The sequence below is a fragment of the Ornithorhynchus anatinus genome, chromosome 15, assembly GCF_004115215.2.
Source record: "Ornithorhynchus anatinus isolate Pmale09 chromosome 15, mOrnAna1.pri.v4, whole genome shotgun sequence".
In the NCBI taxonomy this organism is placed as follows: domain Eukaryota; kingdom Metazoa; phylum Chordata; class Mammalia; order Monotremata; family Ornithorhynchidae; genus Ornithorhynchus; species Ornithorhynchus anatinus.
In genome coordinates, this window is record NC_041742.1 from 11,466,031 (window position 1) to 11,492,285 (window position 26,255).

Sequence of the window (26,255 nt, forward strand, 5' to 3'; positions counted from 1 at the left end):
GTGGGAGACGGCGGAATGGGGAGGGGAAGCAAAGGGAAAGGGGGGGGCTCAGTCTAGGAAGGCCTCCTGGAGGAGGTGAGCTCTCCATTCCCAATCACCCCCTCCATACCAATAGTCAATCCACAAATCAGCAGCAGGACACGGGGAGGAGGAGATGTGGAACAGAGCAGAAAAGGCACCTTTCCTCCTTTGTCGCCTTCCCTAGATTCTCCTCTCTCACGATTGAGCGTGGGGAATTGATAACGGTTCCTCAGGTCAGCGGCATCTTGGACAGTCCTCTCAGTGTCCCCACCATCAACCCTAGTCCCGCTCCCAGCTGAAGCTGAGTTCTCGGCATGCTCTCTGCCCCAGCCTGGGGCATGGACGGGGTTCCCGTTTGGAGTACGAGCGGCGTTGGACTGGGAGTAATGGAATTTATTGAATAACCCCTTGGTGTGGTGCCCTGTTTTAGGCACTTGGGAAGTCCATAATGGAGTGACATGTTCCCCGTTCACAAGACCTTTCACTCCGAGAGGGAACACAGAAATTATTTAGTAGTTGAAAAAATAATTGAATGCACAATTGCAGAGTATATTTACAAAAATGCTCAGTGTGCGTGTAAAGTTCAGAAGTGCTGCAGAGGACTGGGGATTTGAATGACTTACGATGCCGGAAGCTGGTCGGGAAAGGCCTCCTAGAGAAAGTGAGATTTCAGAAGGACTTTGAAGAGGGGGAGAGCAGTGGTCTGTTGGATATTTGGAGGGAGAGAGTCACAATTCGGGGGGGAACAGCTTGGGCAGGGGACAAAGGTAGGAGAAATGAGAGCAAAGGAGAGTAAGAAATGGACATGGTCAAACAAAGCCTCAGGCAGTAATGTATCCCAGCTGAAAACTTGGAGGCGCAGAAGAAGGAGGAGCAGGAGGAGAAGAAGGAGAGAGAAGAGAAGGAGGAGCAGCATGAGTCAGAAGGTCATGAGTTCTAACCCTGGCCGCCGCCACTTGTCTGCTGGGTGACCTTGGGCAAGTCACTTCACTTCTCTGGGCCTCAGTTACCTCAACTGTAAAATGGGGATTAAGACTGTGAGCCCAGGTGGGACAAGGACTGTGAACAACCCACTTTGCTCGTATCCACCTAGTGCTTAGTACAGTGCGTGGCACATAATATGCGCTTTAAAAATACCATTAATATAATTATTTTTGTTAGGAGCAGGGGAAGAAGGAGCCGGAGAGGGCGAGCAGGATGAGAAGGAGAAATAAAAGAAGGAGGAGCAGGAAAGGAGGAGTGGGAAAGGAGGATCAGGAGAAAAAAGAAAAGAGGAGAAGCAGGAGGAGCAGGAGAAGAAAGAGAAGGAGGAAAGGGCAAAGGAGGAGAGAAGGAAAAGGAGGGGCAGAAAGAGACGAAGTAGAAAGAAGAGGAGGAGGAGGAGCAAGAGGAGAAAGATGAGCTGAAGAAAAGGAGCAGGAGAAGGAGGAGCCACGGGAGCAAGGCCAGCTCCTCCTGGACCAGGACCGGACAGGGATGCATTGGTAGAAAAGTCTGGGGGCGGGGGGGCAGGGGCAGACTCACTCCCACTCTCTCACCATCCTAACCATCACAATCAAGGCTAGCCAGGCGTGACTTCCCCGTGGTGGTCTAGGGGAGAGCAGGCCAGGTCTCTGCGAGGCTCTAACAAGCAGGCATCCAGCAGTAGCTTGGGACTGCAGGGTCTGTCGGGGACTGCTAGCAATCCCCTCAGTGGTCCGTCTGCCCTGGAGCTGGTCTGTCCCTGCCCTAACTGGGTGGAGGGAAGACTCCCTCGGTAACAGAGCAGGCTCTGATGCCACCTCTTCTCTGGTGGCTAAACAACCACGGCTCGTGATGCTTCCATGATCACCTTTACTGGTTTTGCATGAGGTTGATGGAGATTCAGGACTGATCCGGTGCTGCTGAAGGTGGGACGTCTGGTCACCCAATCTCAGTGGGGCTCCAGGGGAGAATAGGAAACTTCCCTGTGACTCTAAGAGGGATCCGAGTTGGAAAAGGGACGTTCCCTTTTCCAGAACATCCTCATCCTCCTGTCGCTGTGGATCATCAGGAATGGACTGATGACGGAGAAGGCGAATGCCATCAGAAGGTGGCAGCTCATCAGCAGAGTGGACTTCTTCTGCATGTTTAATATCACGCTCAGCATGAGGGACTGTCGCCCATAGAGAAGGACGTAGAGGGTGACCAGGGCAATGACTCTCTTGGCCGCTCTGACCTCAGGCATCACCCTGGGGGAGCGACCGGGCCCGTGGAGGTGCCGGACCTGCCGGTGGTGTCTGTGCAGGACAAACACCATGTAGCCGCTGGCCACGCTCATGAGCCCCACAGAGAAGAGGTCCCATAGAGGGAGAATGACTGCTACAACCAGGTTGATTCCTGCACTGGAACTAACTTTTGAGCAATACGTGAGATCCAAGGTAAATCGAACACTGCTGCTGTTCTGGGGGCCGGTCGCATATATGAGTATATCAATGCCTATCAACATATTAAGGACCCAGGAGAGGACGCACAAAGGAATGATACACTTGGGTAATTTGGCTTTGACTTCTGCCCACCAGGAGGTGCCGGGGCTGATGGTGACGGCCTGGAAGACGCTCAGGAGGCAGGTGGTGCAGATGGCAACTCCTCGGGTCACCCTGTAAAGGTACATGAGGATTTTACATCCAACATCATCCAGGAAATTTCTCAGCCCCCAAGCTGACACTGTGTCTGGAATTCCCTTGCTGAGGAGGAGGATGATATTAGCCAAGGCCAGTTGGGTTAAGATCAGGTCAGAGGAGCTGGGCCTGTGGCTGGTGGAGGCCATGTGGATATAAAACAGGAGAAGGAAAACATTAACTGAAATCCCAATGCTGACCTGGAGCACATTCACGATCCCAAATGAGAGTTCGGTGACATCCATTGTCTTAAATTTTCAGATGCAATCGGACGTGGTTTCTGGCGGAGCGATCTGGGGAAACGAGAGAATGAGACAGGGGCAGAGGACAGAGAAAGAAAAGGCCAGAGAATGAAACGTTGAGACAGACAATGAGAGATGACATAAAACAGAGAGTTAATATGATAGGGAACGGATCAGCATGTCTGCAGGTCTGTCCCTCACAGATGTGACAGTGAGTTTAAAGAATTAGAATAGGTATTGACAAATTTTGCCCATTTCATATCAGTCCTGTCTTACCACCATCATTGACTTCTACATCGATGAAGGGCTGGGAAACACTAATGATGGGCTCAAAAATGAAGGTAACATTGGGACAGCAACTTTGTTGATTGCTCCCGGTTCAGTGCTCCAGCTGTGGACCTGGTGTGAGGATGACCACCACGATTTTCATTGATATTTCTCCAAGTCCTGCTCGATAGGGTTGGGTTAGTGTTGGACTTTCCTGGAGCAGATGGGTAGGAACAATGTTGTTTCCTTGCCAAATAAAATTCAGGAAAATGACCCACTTGTCTTACGCAGATTTTGGTCCAGATTTGGGGCCATTAATGCTCTGTTCCCCAAACAATGTCGGGTGGTCAGAGCTATTGCAACAATCCCAACAGCACTTTCCACACTGCACTTTTCTGTGAAAAATGTCTAATTCCCTTCAGTCCCACTCAGCCATTCACCTTCTCACCCCTCCAATCTGCTCAATGTCCCACTTCAGTGTTGCATCGTGACAGAGTGGCTGTTGAAAAGTCAAATTAATCATGCACGGATATCATGAATTATCAGTAGTCACAAAGTCCTGCATACTGATAGAGTTTGCAGCAGAGACCATTTGGTCACTGATGTAGAAACTGGGACAGAAACAGAATTATCTTGAGGAGGTTTAAGCTCTATTGTTCAACCTGCTAAGAAATCCAGTTCCCCCACTGTCTGGGATCTTCCTCGTGAGGGGTTGACACGACTGGTCAGTCAGTCAGTCAATCGTATTTACTGAGCACTTACTAAGAGCAGAGGACTGTACTGAGTGCTTGAGAGAGCACAAACAACAATTTCAGAGACACATTTTTGGCCCACAGTGAGCGGACAGTCTAGAGGGGGAAACAGATCCCAGTATCACCAGTAATGTATTTATTTATTTTACTGTCTGTCACAGGAAAACAGTTAGCCTCCCAGTTCTTGGAGGAGCCATGAATTGTTTCTGCCCATGCAGGGGGACTCAGGAACGAGAGGCGAAGAGGAGATAGATTCATTCATTCATCCATCCAATCATATTTATTAAGCACTTACTCTGGGGAAAGCACTGTATTAAGTACTTGGGAGAGTAAAATATAACAACAAACAGACACATTCCTTGCTCACAATGAGCTTACAATCTAGATGGGAAGACGGGCATTAATATAAATAAAGAAATAAATAAATTACAGATCTGTACATAAGTACTGTGGGGCTGGGAGTGGGGGGAGGTGAGTGAAGGGAGCAAGTCAGGGTGATACAGAAGAGAGTGGAAGAAGAGGAGATAGGATGGGGTACAGTTACATAACGGTCAGGACTGAGGTAAGAGGAAGAGTGGGCTTATTATTTATTCATTATTATGAGCTTTATTTATGATTTGATTTGTTATTATTTCAGGTTTCATTTCATGCTTAGTTATTTTATCTTATTTGTGTATTGTTTTTATTGTTTTTATTTCATTTACTTACTTGTTATAGGTTTATTTATTATTGTCACCTACTTTGGGCAATACCAAATCTCCTCAACTTTCCACTCTGGCAAACCACTGTGAATCACGGGACCTAGATAATAATAATAATAATAATAATGTTGGTATTTGTTAAGCGCTTACTATGTGCCGAGCACTGTTCTAAGCGCTGGGGTAGACATAGGGGAATCAGGTTGTCCCACGTGGGGCTCACAGTCTTAATCCCCATTTTACAGATGAGGGAAGTGAGGCACGGAGAAGTTAAGTGACTTGCCCACAGTCACACAGCCGACAAGTGGCAGAGCTGGGATTCGAACTCATGAGCCCTGACTCCAAAGCCCGTGCTCTTTCCACTGAGCCACGCTGCTTCTCCATCTAAACCCTAGTCACAGTCATAGATCTCCCAACCTGAGGGAACCCCTAGTTCCTTCTCTGCGGCGGTTGGGACGTCTCCCTGCAGCCTGTGATGGCCCCCAGCCACGTAATGTGTCTTGGGGGCCATGAAGGGTAAAATAGAGACTAAAACAGCTGAGATTGTGTCAGAGAGGGCTCAGTCTTTCCAGGGCAGCCCTACCCCAGGCCCAAACTGGGAGTTTAGTTCTACAGGAAAGACCCTTCGATGCCTGCATGGCCCCATTGGCATTGCGCTCTGAGAAAAAGGCATAGACGTGGCTTGAGACATTGTCAGGCTGCTTTGGAAATGAGAAAAGGGAACAGGATCTAATGAATGAAATAGGAGAGAAATGGATGGAGAAGAGGAATATGGGAGGCAGAGAGACTGAGAGAATGGAAGACAAGAGGGACGGAAGAAGAGGAAGTTGATACAGACAAGAACAGAGCAGTTACCTTTGCTGCTCTCTTCCTTGCTTCTTGCAAATTCAAAGTGGCCTCCGGGGCAGAAGCAGGGGAGGCTGAATCTTGCCGTCCATGACCACCAGCTCCTATACGAAGCACTCCAGTCCAAGCTCTAGATCTACCTTAAAACCCAAGTGCCCGAAAGTGACACCTCCACGTTACTTGCCAGTCTCCATCGTTCTTGTTGGCTGAGAGGGCAGCTCCCGGGCAGTCAGACACTGGCACGACAAGGCTGAGGCAGCATTTATCAACCACTTTCCTCAAATCGCCCCTTGCTCAGGGAGTGATTAGAGTGTCTGTTTGTGTGTGTGTAAATGAGTGACTCACTGAGGACTAGTTAGCTCTGACATTCGGCCGGGGACATCGGTGGAAATGCCCGGACTCCCCTCCCTGCTGCCCACCGATCTGAGACGAGATGAGTCCAGATCTCTCCCCACAATTATCTGCTGCTAATTGACCATCAGAGATGCCCAGGGAGAGACACGTCAGCATCAGAGGCGTATTCTGCAACTCCACAGACTTCCCACCTCCATCCGACAGCCCAACCCTGACAGGAACCAAACCTGTGTCTCTAGTGCGTATCTGACCCTTTCATCCCCATCCCCTTTCCCATCTGTGTTCCAAACCCTCATTAGTCTGGGTAATCTATCCTCTTCTCCACTCCACCTACACTAGAATAAAGAGGGAGAAAGGCAGAAAAAAATGGGGATATAAAGTGGGAAGACTAGAGATTACTCAGGGAAAGTCTCCTGATGAAATTTTATTTCAGAAGTGCCTTGACAATGGGGAGAGGAGTGGACTTCTGAATAATAATAACGATATTTGTTAAGTGCTTATTACAGGCCAAGCATTGTTCTAAGTGCTGAGGTAGATACAAGGTAATCAGGATGTCCCACGTGGGGCTCACAACCTTAATCCCCATTTTACAGATGAAGTAACGGAGGCACAGAGAAGTGAAGTGACTTGCCCAGAGTCACACAGCTGGTAAGTGGTGGAGCCCAGATTGAAGCAGCATGGCTTAGTGGAAAGAGGAGGGGCATGGGAGTCAGAGGTTCTGGGCTCTAATCCCGGCTCCGCTTCTTGTCTGCTGTGTGATTTTGGGCAAGTCATTTCACTTCTCTATGCCTCAGTCATCTCATCTGTAAAATTGGGCCTAAGACTGTGAGACCCACGTGGGACAATGTGATAACCTTATATCCATCCCAGCGCTTAGGTCAGTGTTTGGTACATAGTAAGCGCTTAACAAATACCATTCTTCTTATTATATTATTAGAACCCTCAACCTCTGACTCCCGAGTCTGTGCTATTTCCACTAAGCCCCAAAGAGGAAGGGAGCTCTAGGTGAGGAGAGAGGCCATGAGCAAGATGTTGGTGGCAGGGGGGATGAGAAAGAGCCATGGTTACTAGGATGGTTTGAGAGAAAAGAAAACTGCAAAGATAGGGTGTAGTGGAAGAAGAGAGTGGATTGGCAAGAGGGGGAAAACTGATGAAGTGATTTAAAGATCTTGATTCAGCTCTACTATGGAGAGGAATGGGCAACCACTGGAAGCTTTTTTCTTCTCAGGATGGCAAGACCTCATCAGAATTTAGGAAGGAATTCTCATAAACCAGTAACAACTTCACTATTACTAATCCCCACCAGAACCTGGCCTTCTAGGGCTGCCACTGACAAAGTCAGCCTCCTATAGGTCCAAAGACAAGTGCAGGAACCTTTAGAATATTTCAAAATCTTAGGTAGAGCTGGATAGTCTTCTTCATAATAATAATAATAATGTTGGTATTTGTTAAGCGCTTACTATGTGCCGAGCACTGTTCTAAGCGCTGGGGTAGACATAGGGGAATCAGGTTGTCCCACGTGGGGCTCACAGTCTTAATCCCCATTTTACAGATGAGGGAAGTGAGGCACGGAGAAGTTAAGTGACTTACCCACAGTCACACAGCCGACAAGTGGCAGAGCTGGGATTCGAACTCATGAGCCCTGACTCCAAAGCCCGTGCTCTTTCCACTGAGCCACGCTGCTTTTACAGACCTTAACCCTGGTTATCGTCATTTGTTTGGCACTGTTACTTGTAGTTATACCTAATTCATCATTATCCTTCTTCATCTCACTCTCTGTCCTTGTCTCTGAAGCCCGGTGGAAAGAGCAGAGGACTTGTAAATGTGGAGAACCAGGACCTAGTCCCATCTCTGCCACTTGCCTGCTGTGTGTCCTTGAGCAGGTCACTGCCTCTCTGGATTTTGGTTTCCTTATCTGTAAAATGAGGTTGTGATATCTACACTCCAACCCGCCTAGACTGTAGCACTTTCATACCTAACTCATACAAACTATTTCTCAAGAACTAACTCATGTACCAAGCAACAATCCCTCTTATTGCTATCTGTAATTTACTTTATTGTGTTTCTATCTCCCCTGCTAGATTGCAAGCTCCTTGAGTTATGGATCATGCCTGCTAACTGTTTGGTATTCACCAGAATGCTTAATACAGTGTTCTACATACAGTAGGTGCTCAGAAAATGCTATTTATTAATTAGATTTTATGTCCCCTGTGCGTCAGGAGTTGTCTGATCAATTATTTGTATCCACGCCAGCACTTAGTACAATAAATATTTAATAAACACCAAAACAGATTGAGCAACGTCAAAAATGAGGTCTTTTAAGAGCATATTTTCTAAGCTCTTTGCACAGCACTCACTAGGTGACTGATAAATATGCTTAATGTTAATGCAGAGAAAACTCTGCAAGGTGATTGTTGGGACACAAATAGAGGAGGAATGAGGAAATCATCAAAAACAAAATCTCCACTATGAATAATTTTAATCATCAATGATGTTCAACATCATTACTAACAACATATCCCTTCCAAGAGTCTTTCACCAACCATATTCCCCTATAGCATCTCTGTGCTTTGAGGTCTGTATCTCTTAAGCACTTTGATATATATCTATATCTATATCTATCTATCTATATATCTATAGATATAGATATATAGATATTCTGATTAACATTATTCAGATAGACAGATATTTCTATAGATAGACATATATTTCTATAGATAGACATAAAATTTATTAAACTCCCCATATATATATATATAGGGAGTTTAAGAAATTTAAAGGATATAAATAGAAGATAGATCCATATATGTCTAGCAATAGATAGATAGATGATAGATATAGATAATAATAATGTTGGTATTTGTTAAGCGCTTACTATGTGCAGAGCACTGTTCTAAGCGCTGGGGTAGACACAGGGGAATCAGGTTGTCCCACGTGGGGCTCACAGTCTTAATCCCCATTTTACAGATGAGGTAACTGAGGCACAGAGAAGTTAAGTGACTTGCCCACAGTCACACAGCTGACAAGTGGCAGAGCTGGGATTTTAACCCATGACCTCTGACTCCAAAGCCCGTGCTCTTTCCACTGAGCCACGCAGCTTCTCAGATAGATAGATAGATAGATTGATAGATACATCATTAAACTCTGCCATTTCCCCAGTGTCTGCCTTCCCTCTGGACAATAAGTTCTTTGTGGATAGAGATTGTGTTTACCAATTCCAGTGTTACATACTCCAAGCTAGAATAGATATGAGATGGGAGATCCCAGATCTCATGGTGATTATGATCTAATACTTTTATTTCTATTCTTTTCACCCAGTTAGAATGTAAGCTCACCGTGGGCAGGTATGGTGTCATTTTGTTATGGATACTTTTCAAGCTCAGATTAGACTGTAAGCCTATCAAAGGGCAGGGACTGACTCTATCTGTTACCGATTTGTACATTCCAAGTGCTTAGTACAGTGCTCTGCACATAGTAAGCGCTCAATAAATACTATTGAATGAATGAATGAAACATCTAGCACAGGGCAGTGCACTGAATGCTGAATAAATGCGACTGTCACTTCTACTACTATTACAACTACAACTGCTTCGACAAGAAATATTACTAATATTAAATAATGATAAGAAAAAGTGGTAAGGTTATACTTTGGGTTGAAGACGTTACCATTGCTGATGGTGAGACTGTATCCATAATTGCATTATTGAGAGAGAACTTCCTGCAGACTTGCCCGTTATGCTCATGAAAACAGATATGTACGATTTCTGGCTCTGTGACATTCTGATGAGCATTGGTCAGATACCAGCATTAAAGAGTTATGCCCCTCTTCTAGCAGGACATGTGCTTGAATTTATGTTTGCATCACTGGTGGTGGTGGTTTGCATAGCGATGCATCGTGGCCCAGTGGATAGATCATGAGCTTGGGAGTCAGAAGGACCTGAGTTCTCATCCCAGCTCCCCCAGTGATCTGCTGTGTGACTTTGGGCAGGTCCCTCAACTTCTCTGTGCCTCAGTTACCTCATCTGTAAATTTGGGATTAAGACTGTGAGCTTTATCAGAGCGTGAACTGTATCCAACTGTAATTATCTTGTACCTACTGTAGAGCTTAGGATGATGCTGCATATATGATAAGTGCTTAACAAATACCATTAAAAAAGGTATTCACACTGCTCAGCCCAGTCCTCATAACCGACAAGATGATCATGGGAATCCTGACAGTCCCCGACAGACCTGAATCTACCCCAGTGTTACAGACTGCTTCCCCTGTTCGGCGTTATCCCCCTTCCCCAAACTAATGACTCTCAGAATTATCAGGGATTGTTTGGTGTTGCTGACCACGGGGTAACATGGAACAGGATAACAGACTCCAGGAAGTTCTGCTTCCATGTCACAAACACATACTGACATGAAAGTTAGCTCAGTGGAGATGGAGGTTCCAGGCTTCCAGTATATAGGGGGATGAGACTTACAGGACAGGGTGTCTCTAACCCCTCCAGCCCACTTCCAAAACTATCTTGTTCCCCAGTTCCCTGGATCCCCTGCTTCCCATCAGGCACGCACCATTTCCCAAGAACCTAAGAGGGATCCCAGTTGGGAATATGAGAATCTCTTTTCCAGAACATTCTCACTCTCCTGTCACTGAGAATAATCAGAAATGGACTGATAGCTGAAAAAGTGAAGGACATGAAGTTGTTACTATTCAGAATGAGAGAGGAATTTACCTTCATATTCAATAAAAAACTCAGGGTGATTGTGTTCCGTCCATAGAGGAGGACGTAGAGGGTGACCAGGGCAATGATTCTCTTTGCTGCTCTGACTTCGGGTTCTGTTCTGCGGGAGCATCCAGGCCCGTGGAGATGTTGGACCTGCCGGTGGTGTCTGTGCAGGACAAACACCATGTAGCCACTGGCCACGCTCATGAGTCCCACAAAGAACATATCACGGAGGGAGAGCACCACCGCATTGACCAGGGTTGTGACTGCACCGATACTGATGGAGGAACAGTATTTCAGGATGACACTGTTCATGTTGGTGCTGTTCCCGAGACCCGTGATGAACATCGGTGCGGTCATGTCAAACAGCAGATTGAGGACCCAGGAGAAGAGGCAGGAGGGAAAGATGAAGTTGGGGAATTGGGTTTTGACTCCTGCCCACTGGGAGGTGCCAGGGCTGATGGTGACGGCTTGGAAGACACTCAGGAGGCAAGTGGTGCAGATGGCAAGACCCCGGGCCACTCGATAAATATATAAAAGAATTTTACAACCAACATCATCCAGGAAATTATGCCACCCCCAAGATGACAGGATGTCGGGGATCCCCCGGCTGAGAAGGACCATGGTGTTGGCCAGGGCCAGATGAGCGATGATCAGGTCTGGAGGATTCAGCTGGTGGGTGGTGGAGAGCACGTGCATATAAATCAGGAGGAGGAACAAATTCCCTGAGACCCCAAAGGCAATCTGGAACAGAAAGAGGATCCCATAGGGAAGCTCACTGGCATCCATTCTCTTCACTCCACAGTACCAGAAGAGATATCCAGTAGTACAACGTTTGCAATGAGAAAACTAGAGAGAGACAAATACACATATTGAGAAATAGAGTCAGAGAGAGACCAGAGTCAGTGGAAGAGACACTAAGACAAAGAGAGAGAGAGGTGAAGAGAAAGAGGGGCAGAAGGAGCAACAGAAATCAAACAATCAGTCATTGGTATTTAGTGAGCACTCACTATGTGCAGACCACTGTTCTAAGCGCTTGGGAGAGTTCAGTACAACGAATTAGGAGACACATTCCCTGTACATAACAACTTTATTGTCTAGAGTGGGAGAAAACAGATACAAGTAGACAATGTGGACAACAATTCTGCTGCCTCTTCCATGCCAAGTGAGCACTCTACCACTTAAACTAATTCCCCTCAGAGAGTCGAGAGGCAGAGACACAGAAAAAGAGAGAGGTTGAATTGGTGATTTAGAAGGAGATGGAGAGGCAGTGAAACCGAGTCGGAAAGAGACAAAGTGAGTCAAAGATAGAAAAGTGTTAAATATAGATAAAGAGAGACAAGTCCGAGAGGAAGGGCCAGATGGAGATGAAGAGTTAGAGAGGGACAGAAATCAATCCCTCAGTGGTATTCAATGAGGGGTTACTGTGTTCAGAGCACTGGGACAAGTGTTTGGGAGGATATAACAGTTGATAGACAGGTTCCCTGCCCACAGTGAGCTAAGAGTCCATGGGGAAGACATATATTAATACCTTAATATATGACAGACCTCCTTCTCTTCCTACCCAAACCCTGTCTTCTCCCTGACTTTCCCATCACTGTAAATGGTACCACCATCCTTCCTATCTGACAGGCCCATAACCTTGGCATTATCCTTGACTCATCTCTCTCATTCAACCCACATATTCAATCCCTCACCAAAGCCTGTCAGTCCCACCTTTGCGACTTAGCTCAAATCTGCCCTTTTCTCTCCATCCAAAATGCTACCAGGTTAATACAGTCACTCGGCCCTTCCTGACACGATTACTGCATCAGCCTCCTTGCTGAACACCCATCCTCCTGTCTCTGCCCATTCCAGTTCATATTTCACTCCACTTCTAGAGAAACAGTCAGGACATGTCACCACCACCCCCCTCTTCAAAAATCTCCAGTGGTTGCCTATCCATCTCTGTATCAGAAACTCCTCACCACTGGCTTTAAAGCACTCCGTCATCTTGCCCCCTCCTACCTGATCTCGGTCCTCTCCTTCTAAAACCCAGCCCTCATATTTTGGTCCCCCATTGCCCCTGAGTATGGTCACCCTCCTGAAATACATTCTCCTGAAATACTGCTCTTCAGTCCCCTGGTGCCCTGATTTCGTCACCGATCCCTGGAACATGTCTTACTTGTGGCCTGGCATACCCTCCCTCCTCAAATTCAACAGACAATTACTTTCCCCCATTTCAAAGCCTTATTGAAGGCATATTTCCTCCAAGAGGCCTTCCCAGACTAAGCTCCACTTTTCCTCATCTCCCCCTCCCTTCTGCATTGTACTGACTTGCTTCCTTTGCTCTTCACCCTCCCAGATAGCCCCACCTCACTTATGTATATATCTGTAATTTTATTTATTTGTATTGATGTCTGTTTCCCCACCTCTGGACTGTGAGCTCGCTTTGGGCAGGGAATGTTACTGTTTACTGTTGCATTGTTTTTTTCCCAAGCACTTAATACAGTCCTCTGCACACAATAAGCACTTAATAAATATGACTGAATAAATGATTGAATGAATTAATATAAATAAATAAATAAATAAATTATGGATACGACTAGAAAGAGACAGAAACTGAGACAGAGCATGATAGAAGGAAGCTGATAGAGACAAAGAAGGCATCAGACCGAGACAAAGGGAGACAGAGGGAAATGAAGAGACAGAGGCCATAAGAGAGTCAGAGAAACATAGTAGTCATTCATTCATTCATTCATTCGTATTTACTGAACATTTACTGTGTGCAAAGCACTGTTCTAAGCACCAAGAGAATAGATTTCAGCAGTGAAAAGAGATTATTCCCACCCACACCAGGTTTACAGTCTAGAAATGGGGAGACAGACATCAAAACAAGTAAACAGGTATCGATATAAATAATTAGAATATTAAATAATTAGAATTATAGGTATGTACATATTATAGATCTATAAAATCATAGATATATATATATACCTATGAACGAGTGTGGTGGGGTGGTGACAAAGGGAGTGTGTCAGGGTGACGAGGAGGGGAGAGGGAGCTGAGGAAAAGTGGGGGCTTAGTCTGGGAAGGCCATTAGGTCTTTGAAGCCTCACTTCCTCCAAGAGTCCCTCCCAGACTAGTAGAGGGACAGATGTATAGATGTATATATGTATATATATATATTTACGGAGAAAGAGAGAGACAGACAGTGAGAGAGAGACAAATGGAGAGACAGAAAATGACAGAGAGAAACAAAGAAGTAGAGAGAATGAGAGTGAGAGAGGTAGAGAGAGACAGAGAATGACAGAGAGGAAGAGAGAAACAGAAACAATGATTTCTTCATTTGGATGCCGAGTTAATTTCAGAACTACTTTTCATTTGGGCCCCAGACAGACTTATTTCCCTGTGGGCAGGTTACACAAGCTACTCAGAAGGTTCCAAGATTCCAGTTCAGTCTCATGTCCCAGATAATGCAGGGAACTTGCCCCCAGTTCAGCAACGAAGGACTGGCACTCTTGGGCTGAGGCAAGATGAGGCAGGATTCCTATGGCATCCTTGAAAAAATTTAAAGGAGATGTGTGTAGAAACCTGAAATAACCTCAATCTCACTTCTCAGTTGCCTGTTCTCATTTAGGCTGTGAACCGCATATGTTGCCTGGATTGTATTCAACCTGATTAGTTTGTATCTATCCTGATGATTATAACAGTGCTTGGCTTAAAGCGCTTAATAAATACCACTATAATTATCATTATTATTAATGTTATTAATGCTATTTTAATTATTACTACTACATTAGTGCTGCCTTCTCATTGTTCACTGATGCCAGGGATGTTGTATCTGATCCTTCACCACCTTTGACCCCCATGCCACCATTGCTGAGAAGTAACTCCATCTAAATCTCAATACCTTCAATCTCTCCTCTCAGGTTATTGGATTCTTGGAGACCCGACGTGACCACTACAATGCGAGTTGAGACTGACCTCTTCTCCAGTCCACCTCTCGGGTTAGTGGAGGGGAGGGAGACATAGGTGATGAATAATGACTCTTGGGCACCAGGTAGTGAGAGCTCACTGAAGCTGCTCAGTCTCTGGGCAGGAAGGAGACATAGTTTATGTTCTGGTTGCCTTCAGGGTGGGCTCACAGCAGGGTGGTCTTTATGGGAACAAGAAAAGTTATTTTGCCCCCAAGACCTTTCCAAGAAGTGGCTAGGAGGTGAGGCCAGAAAGAGCAAAGGGGTCTTTGTTGAAAAGAGGTGGGGAGGAGAAAGGAGAAAAAGGAGAGTGGAAAAAGAAAAGGGAATGCGGGGAGAAAGGGCTTGGGGAGACAGGGAGAAAGGCCCGGGGAGTAAGAGAGAGGGGCAGGATGATAAAAAGAGAAGGAGTAGAAAGAAAGAAGGGACAGGAGGAGAAAGAAAGAAGAGATAGCAGGAGAAAGAGAAATGGGAGAGGAGGAGGGGATAAAGGACAAAGGCAAAGAGGGAAAGGCATAGAGAGAGAGAGGGAGAGAAGAGTCTGGTGCAGGGAGTGAGGATTTACGTGGTTACTTATCTCAGCTCCACCACTGGTTTGCTGTGGAACCTTGGCAAAGTTACTTATCATCTCTGGGCCTCCTGTTTCCTCATCTATAAAATGTGAATTAAATGGCTATTCTCACTCTTATTTAGGCTGTGACCCGCATGTGTTGCCTGGACTGTGTCCAACCTGATTATTTTCTAACTATCCTAGGGACTATAACAGTGCTTGGCTTAGAGTAAGCACTTAATAAATGCCACAATGAATATCATAATTATTATTAATAATGTTATCATTATTATTACTACATTCGTACTACCTTCTCATTCAATCATGCCAGGAATGTGGTATCTGATCTTTCACCACCTTCGACCCCCAGTACCATCATAGCTGGTGGGTGGGGCCAGACTGCCTCATGTCCAGCTTGTTCCCCGGATCAGGGGACTTTGAGAAACTGCAGGTGCTGATGGGTGAACATCAGCTGCTGGGGGAATGGTGGACTCCGAGCCAGAGCCAGGACTGTGTCCTCCAGGGTGTAGATGGAAATTTCCCAAATGGACAGCTGAAGGGACCAGGAATCAGAAGACCCAGGTTCTGCTAGTGACCTGCTGTGTAACATTAAACAGGTCACTGAATCTCTCTGTGTCTCAGTTATCTTTCCAGTTAAATGTGGATAAGATCTCTCATCTCTCTCCCTCTTAGACTCTGACCCTCAATAAGGGACAGGGACTGCATCCAATCTGGTTACCTTGTTTCTATCCCAGAGTTTGGTGCCTAGTAACCACTTAATAAATATCATCCTTATTAACTGGGTTCTTGTCCCGTCTCTGTCCCGCGCTTGCTGAGCGACCTTGGGCAAATCATTCCTCCTCTCTCGACCTCAATTTCCTCATTTGTAAAGTGGTAGTCATAAGTACAACGACATAGAGATGCTGATAGAGGACGGAGTGAGATACATCTAGTGGCAAGGTCTTAGTACAGTGCTCTGCACACAGTAAGCACTCAATAAATACGATTAATGAAGGAATAAACTAATAAAAGGAAACTGTTTAAGTGGATGGTAGAACAAAGCCTCAGACCTTGCTCAATCCCAGCTGGGAATCAATAGCTCTAGAGTGATCAGCATAGTGCACTGCGATGAGGAAGGGAGTTTCTCATTCAAGTAAGGGATTCTAATTTATTTCTAAAAATTATTTGTATTCTTATTTTTATTCTTATAATGATATTTTTAAATCACTTAATATGAGTCAAGCTGTGATCTAAGAGATGAGTTAGAAGCAACTTAATCAGAATGGACGTAGCTCTCGTCCCTGATCATGAAAGTAAGAAGTAAAGGAGAAAAAGCTGAGATGTTGCAAACTGCAATAGAGCACAACAAGGGGCAGTCTTGCCTAACTACTCTCTTGTGACCATTCATTTCTGTTGTGCTCTCCCAACCACTTAGGTCAATCTCGACTCACTTGCTCAATTGTACAGTATTGTACTCCCCTTTACACACAGTAATCCCTCAGAAATGCCACTGATGGACTGATTGCATGGATAATGCAGCCAGGACCATGGCTGTTCCCTTAAAATTTCCATACTCACTTACATGCCAATAGGTGAAAAGCAACATCAGTGACATCTTTGAATACTAAGGACAAGATATGTGTGAGTGAGTGTGTGTGTGTGTGTGTGTGTGTGCTTGTGTGTGTGTACGTTACATATGCTGGCAGGGAGACCAGTGAGGAGTTTGTTCCAGTATCCCCATCCTCACTGGTCTCGCTTCTTCCATGCTCTTCCCACTCCAGGCCAGACTTTCAGTGCATCACCTTTCTAAAATGCCATTCTGCCATTTTTGTCTTACTTACCCGCACCACTTGTGAATTCAGCTTGGGAGGACAGCTTGTGGATAGTGAGAGGCTTTCAGGATAAGGTTGAGGCAGCATTTATCAGTAGATTTCCTCATCTCTCCACACCCTCAGGGAGTGATTAGTGTGTGTGTGAGTGGCAGAGGTAGGGAGGAACGGTGTCACCATGTAACTCGCAGAACTCTAATTCACTCTGACACTCAGATTGGGACATCTCAGGAAATTCTCAAACTCCCCTTCCTCTTGCCCACCAGCCTGGGACAAGATGAGCCCAGATCACTTCCCGCAATTACCTGACGCCAATTACCACATCAGAGGGGCCCAAGGAGGGACATGGCATCGTCAGTGCTATTCCTGCACTCCTTTCTTCCCCCACTACCTGTCCCTCTCCCTTCATGTACCCTTTCCCTCTCCTACCCTTTCTTTCTTCCTTTCCTCTCCATCCCATCCTCTCCCTGAATTAGGTTTGGCTCTCAGTTCTTGGACCTGAAGAGAAAGAGATTGTGGGACTTGAACAACATGAGTACCGACTAAGTGGTTTGTAGAAGATTGAAGAAATGATATCCCAGTTGAGATAAGGAACTAGGGTAACTGAGAACAGAGGATATTTGGTGTCAGGATTTGGTTGATTTTCTTTTTAACCTTACACCAAGTATTTTATGTTTAAGATGGTCTTGTGAGATGTTTTGGTGTTTTTTTAATGTCATTTTAAGATAAATACAGGGCACTCTGATACTCATCCCAACATTTCAGTAAAGCTTTAAAGGAAGAGAGATCTGGATGTGAAAGGGGAGGTAGTTCTAAGGGGGAGAGAGGGTACCAGCAAGAGGTCAGGAGCAGGAAAGATGAGAATGAATTACGGTGACCAAGTTGGCTTGAAAGGAACGAAAAGTGCAAGCTGATGTGTAGTGAGAGAAGGGAGTGGATAGAGAAGCAGTGTGTCCTAGTGGATGGAGCATAGGTCTAGGAGTCAGAAGGACCTGTGTTCAAATCCAGACTCTTCAACTTGCCTGCTGTGTGACTTTCGACAAGTGACTTCACTCCTCTGTGCTTCATTTACCTCATCTAGGAAATGAGGATTAAGAGTGTGAAACCCACGCGGGACAGGGACTGTGTCTGACTTGATGTGTCTGCATCAACCTTAGCATTTAGGACAGTGTTTAGCAAAGAGTGCTAAACAAATACTATGATGATTATGACAGGTAGGGGGAAAAATTAAACTGCTGGACTGTCTTAAAGCCACTGGTGAGGCTCTGTTTGCTGTAGAGAGGAATGGGTAACCAGTAGGAGTTTTTGTCTCCTCAAGAAGGAGGGACCTCATCAGAATTTAGGAGAGAGTCCTGGTAAACTGGACAACACCCAAAGGCCCCTGTACCTTGGAGCAATAAACCACCTTAAAGCTGGCTCTCTGTAGCTGCCACTGCCCAGATCAGCATCCCGAGCACAGGAAACTTTACAGTATTTAGAAAACGTGAGTCCCCTAGAAATCCAGGCACTTGCTTGTCATCCATTCTTATCTGACTTTCCCATCTTAACCCTGTTATACTAATTCATTGGCACTGTTACTTATAGTTATTCTTAATCCACTGTTCTCCTGCTTTGTCTCTGTCTAGTCTCTGTCCTCGTCTCTGAAGCCCAGAGGAATGAGAATGGAATTGAACATCTGGAGAACCGGGATGTAGTCCCAGTTCTGCCTCTGGCCTGTTGTGTCACCCTGAGCAGGTCACTCTGTTTCTCCGAACGTTGGTTTCCTAACGAGTAAAATGGAGACATGTTACCTGCCATCCCTCCCTCGTGGATGGCACACATTTGTACCTATCTTACAGAAGTATTTCTCAAGCGTTAACTCATGTATATGACAACGTTCTTCTTAGTTCTATCTGTAATGTAATTTATTATCGGTCCCCTCTCTTTCCCGGCCCAGTCTGCTCCCACCGCCCCCTTCCTACCCCCCACACCCAGCTAGGCTTTAATTTGCTTGAGGAATTGGTCATGTCTTTTGAACCCTCCTGAGTGAATAGTACAGTGGTCTGCACCAAATAAGTGTTCAAAAAATACTGTTGAATGATTAGATTGTATGGACCCTAATGGACAGGGACTGTGGCTAATCCAATTGTTTGTATCTCTCCCAGCACTTAGCACGATAGGTACTTAATAAACAAGAAAACCCACAAGTAATCATCAAAAATGAGGTCTAGCACTCAGACGGTGATTAATAAATTTGTTTTCTACTACTACAGAAGCAGTCTTGTGGGATATCATGTGGGACAATCTGATTACCTTGTATCCCCCCTAGTCCTTAGAATTGTACTTGGTACATAGTAAGGGGTTAACAAATGTCATCATTATCATTATTATTATTACTATATCATAGAAAACTGTGATAATAATAATTATCTCCATCCATCTCACCCATCTCTATCTGCATATCAAACCCTACCTCGCCTCCATACCCATTTTAACTCATTCTTGATGACCAAATAGATCCCATTAACACCACCCTCTCTTCTCAGCTCAACTCACCTGCTCCCCATTCCTTCATTGCTCTCCCACCACTAACCCACAGTCCTGGATCAACTCCACTGTCTGCCTCCTTCGCTCTTATGACTGAGCCACTGAATAGTACTGGTGGAAATCTAAACATCAGGCTGACTTTGTCCACTTCAAGTTTGTCCATTCTTGTCTTATCTCTGCCTTCTCCTCTGCCCGGCAAGACTATTTCTCTTCCCTTATTGACAACTGTGCCCATCACCCCTATCAGTTGTTCTGGACACATAATGTTCTCCTCAGGCCCCCTCTCTCTCCCCTCCCCACCATCCCTTGCCACCAACGATCTGGCCATCTACTTCATCAAGAAAATTAACACCACCTGCTCTGAGCTCCCCCAAATTACCCCTCCCCATCCTCCAATTGGCCTCCTCTTCGCCCCCTTCTCAATTTTAATAATAATGTTGGTATTTGTTAAGCGCTTACTATGTGCCGAGCACTGTTCTAAGCGCTGGGGTAGACACAGGGGAATCAGGTTGTCCCACGTGGGGCTCACAGGCTTCATCCTCATTTTACAGATGAGGGAACTGAGGCACAGAGAAGTGAAGTGACTTGCCCACAGTCACACAACTGACAAGTGGCAGAGCTGGGATTCGAACTCATGAGCCCTGACTCCAAAGCCCATGCTCTTTCCACTGCGCCACGCTGCTTCTCTGCTTCCCATCCTTTCCAGCAATATCTTCAGAGGAGATCTCCTGCCCTCTCTCTAGTGTTCCCCCCCCCCCCCCGCAATGCACGTTAGACCCCATTCCTCTGCACCTTATTAAAACCTCTCATGCCTTCCCTCCTCCCCTCCTTAATTACCATCTTCAACTGCTCACTCTCCAATGGCTTCTTTCCCACTGCCTTCAAATCAGCCCACATCTCCTCCATCCTAAAAAAAACATCTCCTCCCTTGACCCCACTGGCCCCTTCATATCCCTCCTTCCCTTCCTTTCCAGACTCCTGGAGCAAGTCATCTACCCTCCCCACCTCAAATTCCTCTCCTCCAACTCTCTCCTGGGCCCCCTCCAATCTGGCTTCCTCCCCCATCACTCCACTGGAACCGCTCTCTCAAAGGTTACCAGTGACCACCTTCTTGTCAAATCCAACAGCTCCTACTCCATCCTAATCCTCATCGACCTCTCACAGTCACAGTGCCTTTGACAATGTGGAGCATCTCCTTCTCCTCAACATGTTATCCAACCTTAGCTTCATTGATTTTGTCCTATCCTCTTTCTCCTCATCTCGCTGACCGGTCAATCTCAGTCTCTTTTGTGGGCTGTTCCTCCCCCTCTCGTGTCCTAACTGCAGGGTTCCCTCTAGCTTCAGTTCTGGGTCTCCTATTCTCCATCTACATTCACTCCCTTGGAGAACCCATTGGCTCCCACGGCTTCAACTACCATCTCTATGCGGATCACACAAATATCTCTATCTCCTGCCCTGTTCTCTCTCTTTCCCTTCAGGCTCACATCTCCTTCTGCCTTCAGGACATCTCCACCTGGATGTCCTCCTGCTACCTAAAACTCAACATGTCCAAGACTGAGCTCCTTATCTTCCCTCCCAAACCCTGTCCTCTCCCTGACTTTCCCGTCCCTAGGGGTGGTACAACCATCTTTTCAGTCTCATAATCCTGCAATCTCGGTGTCACCCTTGACTCCTCTCTCTCATTCACCCCACATATCCACATATTTAGAAGCAGTGTGGCTCAGTGTAAAGAGGATGGGTTTGGGAGCCAGAGTTCATGGGTTCTAATCCCATCTCTTCCACTTGACAACTATGTGACTTCGGGCAAGTCACTTAGCTTCTCTGTGCCTCAGTTGCCTCATCTGTAAAATGGGGATTAAGACTGTAAGCTTCATTTGGGACAACCTGAATTCTTTGTACACCACCCCAGCACCTAGAACAGTGCTCGGCACATAGTAAGAGATTAACAAATGCCATCATTATTATTATTATTGTTATTATTATTATTATTACATCCAATCCATCAACAAATCCTGCCAATCTCACCTTTACAACATCATGCGAAGATCTGCCCTTTTCTGTCCATCCAAACTGCTCCCACATAGGTACAATCACTCATCCTATTCCAACTGGATTACTGCATCAGCAACTTTTCTGACCTCCCAACTTCCTACCTCTCCCCACTTCAGTCCGTACTTTACTCTGTTGTCTGGATTATCTTTCTATAGAAAGTTCAGGACAGGTCACTCCCCTCCTCAAAAACCTCCAGTGATTGCCCATCAACCTCCATATCAAAAAAAAACTCCTTAGTATTGCCTTCAAAACTCTCGATCACCTTGCCCCCTCTTACCTCACCTCCCTTCCCTCCTTCTACATTCCAGCCCACACACTCTGCTCTTCTAGTGCTAACCTTCTCCTTGTGCCTTGATCTCGCCTGTCCAACAGTCAATCTCTGGCCCATGTCCTAGTCCTGGAATGGAACACCTTCAAATCCATCAAGCAATCACTATTCCTCCGTTCAAAGCCCTCACCTCCTCCAAGAGGCCTTCCCAGACTCAACCCCCATTTTCCTCAGCCCCCCCCCACTGCATCACCTTGACTCATTCCCTTTGCTCAACCCACCTCTCCCATCCCACAGCACTAATGTATATATGTATATATCTATGATTCTATTTATTCATATTGATGCCTAGTCACTTCTTTTGATGTGAGTGTATCTATAATTCTTTTTATTTATATTGATGCTAGTTTTCTTCTTTTGATGTCAGTTTCCCCCGCCTCCCCCGGACTGTAAACCCAGTGTGGACAGGGATTGTTTCTCTTTTTAGCTAATTTATTCTTTCCAAACTCTTAGTGCAGAGCTCTGAACAAAGTGAGTGCTCAACAAATATAATTGAATGAATGAATGAGAAAATGACCAGAGAGACACGAGTACAAGATCTCTATTATGAATACTTTTAATCATCAATCCTCATCATCATCATCATCATCAATGTCAACATCACTATTTACATAATCATCTGCCCCTTCAAGAGCTCCTTCCAACCCTATTCTTCCTCCCACTTTGCATCACCAAGGATCTCAGGTCTGTAGCTTTTATGCATTTTGATACTCCATGCCCAGCCCCTCAGTGGTACATACATGTCCTAGAACTCTGCCATTTCCCCTATTTGGAAGGTATTTTTATTGCCTGCCTCCCCTCTAGACCCCTGATTTTGTTGGTTAGGTATCATGTCTACCAACTCTATTGCACTGGACTCTTAACATGGAATAGATTTTAAATGGGAGATCCCAGATCTCCTGGTACTTATAATCTGCTATTTTTAGTTTTGTACTTGTCTCTCTGGTTAGATCGTTGAGCTGGTATGTATTCCTTTGCTTTTCTATTCTTTCCAAGTTTCTAGTACAGTGCACATAGAAAGTGCTTAAGAAAGCACTTAAGAAAGCACGCAGAGAAGAAGTGTGGCTCAGTGGAAAGAGCACGGGCTTTGGAGTGAGAGGTCATGGGTTCAAATCCCGGCTCTGCCACTTGTCAGCTGTGTGACTGTGGGCAAGTCACTTAACTTCAGTTACCTCATCTGTAAAATGGGGATTCAGACTGTGAGCCCCAAGTGGGACAACCTGATTCCCCTATGTCTACCTCAGCGATTAGAACAGTGCCCTGCACATAGTAAGCGATTAACAAATACCAACATTATTATTATTATTATTAAGAAATGCTACCATCACCTGTATTACAACTACACTGCTACAACTGCTATTGTGACAACTAATACTAAAAATAGCCAATAATAAAGATGATAGTGATAAAAATAAGAATAATAACATTCACATTATGTGGTTCTGTGACATTTTAATGAGATTGGTCAGACACCAGTCATGGGGAGGCATGCCCTGCATCCAACAAGGCAGGTTCATGAATTTGTATTTGCGGTAGTAGGGATGGTTTGTACCGAGGTATTCACCCTCCCTGGTCTGGTCCTAGTATGAAAAGCCTTGTATGAAAATCATGGGAATGCTGGAAGTCCATGACAGACCTGAATTTACCCCTAGTGTTACTGACTGTTTTCCTGTTCTGGGTTATCCCTCTTCCTCAAACCAATGACTCTCAGAATTATGAGGCATTGTTTGGTGTTACTGTCCATGGGGAAACTTGCAACAGGGTAGCAGGACACCAAGCAGTTCTGCTTCCATGTCACACACACATATATTCATGGAAGCCAGCTCAGTAGAGATGGTGGTATCAGGCCTCCAAGTACACAGGAGAATGAGACTTGCAGGACAGGGTGTCTCTAACCCCTCCATCCCAGTTCCATTACTATCCTGTTCACCACATCCCTGGATCCCCCATTCCCCATCAGGAACGCATCATTTCCCAAGAAGCTAAGAGGGATCCCAGTTGGGAATATGAGAATCTCTTTTCCAGAACATTCTCACTCTCTTATCGCTGAGAATCATCAGAAATGGACTGACAGCTGAAAACATTAAAGACATAATGTTGTTGCTATTAATAATTAGAAAGGAATTTATCTTCATATTTAATAAAAAACTCAGGGTGATTGTGTTCTGTCCATAGAAGAGCACGTAGAGGGTGACCAGGGTAATGATTCTCTTTGCTGCTCTGACCTCGGGCATTGCCTTGCGGGAGCATCCGGCCCGGTGGAGTTGTCGGACCTGCCGGTGGTGTCTGTGCAGGACAAATATCATGTAGCCACTGGCCGTGCTCATGAGTCCCACGAAGAATACATCGCGTAGGGAGAGCACCACTGCAAAGACCAGGGTTGAGACTGCACTGGTCTTGAAGGAGGAGCAGTATTTCAGGAAGATGACCCTATTTATACTGGTGCTGTTACTAGGTCCCATGATGCCCATCGGTGTAGTCAGGTCAAAGAGCAGATTGAGGACCCAGAAGAAGAGACAGGAGGGGAGGATGCACTTGGGGAATTGGATTTTGACTCCTGCCCACTGGGTGGTGCCAGGGCTGATGGTGACAGCCTGGAAGACACTCAGGAGGCAGGTGGTGCAGATGACAAGACCCCGTGCCACCCGATAAATGTATAAGAGGATTTTACAACCAACGTCATCCAGGAAATTATTCAGCCCCCAAGCAGACAGGATGTCGGGGATCCCCCGGCTGAGAAGGGCCATGGTGTTGGCCAGGGCCAGGTGGGCTAGGATCAGGTCCCGAGGATTCAGCTGCTGGGTGGTAGAGACTACATTTGCATAAACTAGGAGGAGGAACACATTCCCTGAGACCCCAAAGACAATTTGTAACAGAAAGAGATTCCCAAAGGCAAGTTCACTGGCATCCATTCTCTTCACTCGGCTGTATCAGAAAAGATCTCCAGTAGTACAACCTGGGAAATGAGAGAACTAGAGAGAAACAAATACACACATTGATAGAGTCAGAGAGAGTCAAGAGTCAGAGGAAAGGATGGAAAGACAAAGAGTCACAGAGAGAGACGAGACAAGTGAGAGATAGTGGCAGAAGGAGTGACAGAAATCAAACCATCGATCAGTGGTATTTATTGAGTACACCTCTGTTTAGACCACTGTTCTAAGAGCTTTGGAGAGTACAGTACAACACAATAGGTGACACATTCCCTGCCAGATAACAACCGTACCGTTTAGAGGGGAGGAAACAGATACATGTAGAAGAAGTGGCCAACGATCCTGCTACCTCTCACATGCCAAGTGAGAGCTCTACCACTTCAGCTAATTGCCCTCAGAGAGTCGACAGAGAGACGGAGAGAGACGCAGAATTGGTGAATTAAAAGGAGATGGTAAGGCAGTGAAACCATGTCAGAGAGAGACAGTGTGAGTCAAAGAGAGACAGAAAGAGATCTAGATAGATAGAGACAAGTCCAGGAAGGAGGGACGGATGGAGATGAGAGTTAGAGAGACAGAGAGAGACATCACTCTGTTGCCTGCCTCACCTTTCTAAAATGCCATTCTGCCATTTTTGTCTTACTTACCCACACCACTTGTGAATTCAGCTTGGGAGGACAGCTCGTGGACAGTGAGAGGCTTTCAGGATAGGGCTGAGGCAGCATTTATCAGCAGCTTTCCTCATCTCTCCACTCCCTCAGGGAGTGATTAGTGTGTGCGTGGATGGAGGAGGCAGGGAGGGAAGGTGTCAGTATGTAACTCGCTGAGCACTAATCCACTCTGACACTCAGATTGGGACATCTCAGGAAAGTCTCAAACTCCCCTTCCTCTTGCCTACTAGCCTGGGACAAGATGAGCTCAGATCACTCCCCGCAATTACCTGATGCCAATTACCACATCAGAGGGGCCCAAGGAGGGACATGGCATCATCAGTGCTATACCTGCACTCCTTTCTTCCCCCACTACCTGTCCCTCTCCCTTCATGTACCCTTTCCCTCTCCTACCCTTTCTTTCTTCCTTTCCTCTCCATCCCACCCTCTCCCTGAATTAGGTTTGGCCCTCAGCTGTTGGACCCGAAGAGAAAGAGACTGGGACTTGAACAACACGAGTACCGTCTAAGTGGTTTGTAGAAGATCGAAGAACCGAGATCCCAGTTGAGATAAGGAACTAGGATAAATGAGAACAGAGGATATTTGGTGTCAGGATTTGGTTGATTTTCCTTTTGACCACATACCAAGTATTTTATGTTATGATAGTCTTGTGAGCTGTTTTTGATTTTTTTTGAATCTGTCATTTTAAGTGCACTACAGGGCATTGTGATACTCATTCCAACATTTCAGTAAGGCTTTAAAGGAAGGGAAATCTGGATGTGAATGGGGAGGTAGTTCTGAGGGGGAGAGAGGGCACCAGCGAGAGGTCAGGAGCAGGAAAGATGAGAATGAATTACGGTGACTAAGTTGGCTTGAAAGGAATGAAAAGTGCAAGCTGATGTGTAG

General features: G+C 45.8%; 3 protein-coding genes and 2 pseudogenes across 3 annotated transcripts; all 5 read right to left on the reverse strand.

The window, feature by feature from the left end:
• Positions 1-1,975: 1,975 nt before the first annotated feature.
• On the reverse strand, positions 1,976-2,905 carry ORNANAV1R3239 (vomeronasal 1 receptor ornAnaV1R3239). The gene is given in 1 exon segment (NM_001253631.1): positions 1,976-2,905. A coding segment is annotated over 1 exon segment (930 nt).
• On the reverse strand, positions 2,483-2,905 carry ORNANAV1R-PS4023 (vomeronasal 1 receptor ornAnaV1R-ps4023 pseudogene; annotated as a pseudogene).
• Positions 10,394-11,320, reverse strand: ORNANAV1R3238 (vomeronasal 1 receptor ornAnaV1R3238). Its single transcript, NM_001253630.2, has one exon. It carries the CDS (start codon positions 11,318-11,320, stop codon positions 10,394-10,396), a length of 927 nt encoding a protein of 308 aa, NP_001240559.1.
• Positions 11,321-23,754: 12,434 nt separating this feature from the next.
• Positions 23,755-24,684, reverse strand: ORNANAV1R3237 (vomeronasal 1 receptor ornAnaV1R3237). The gene has a single exon (NM_001253629.2). The coding sequence runs from the start codon at positions 24,682-24,684 to the stop codon at positions 23,755-23,757; it is 930 nt and encodes a 309-aa protein (NP_001240558.1).
• Positions 24,333-24,684, reverse strand: ORNANAV1R-PS4022 (vomeronasal 1 receptor ornAnaV1R-ps4022 pseudogene; annotated as a pseudogene).

Coding starts and splice junctions, on each gene's coding strand:
- ORNANAV1R3237 (NM_001253629.2), bottom strand. CDS start 24,684: ATGGATGCCAGTGAACTTGCCTTTGGGAATCTCTTTCTGTTACAAATT.
- ORNANAV1R3238 (NM_001253630.2), bottom strand. CDS start 11,320: ATGGATGCCAGTGAGCTTCCCTATGGGATCCTCTTTCTGTTCCAGATT.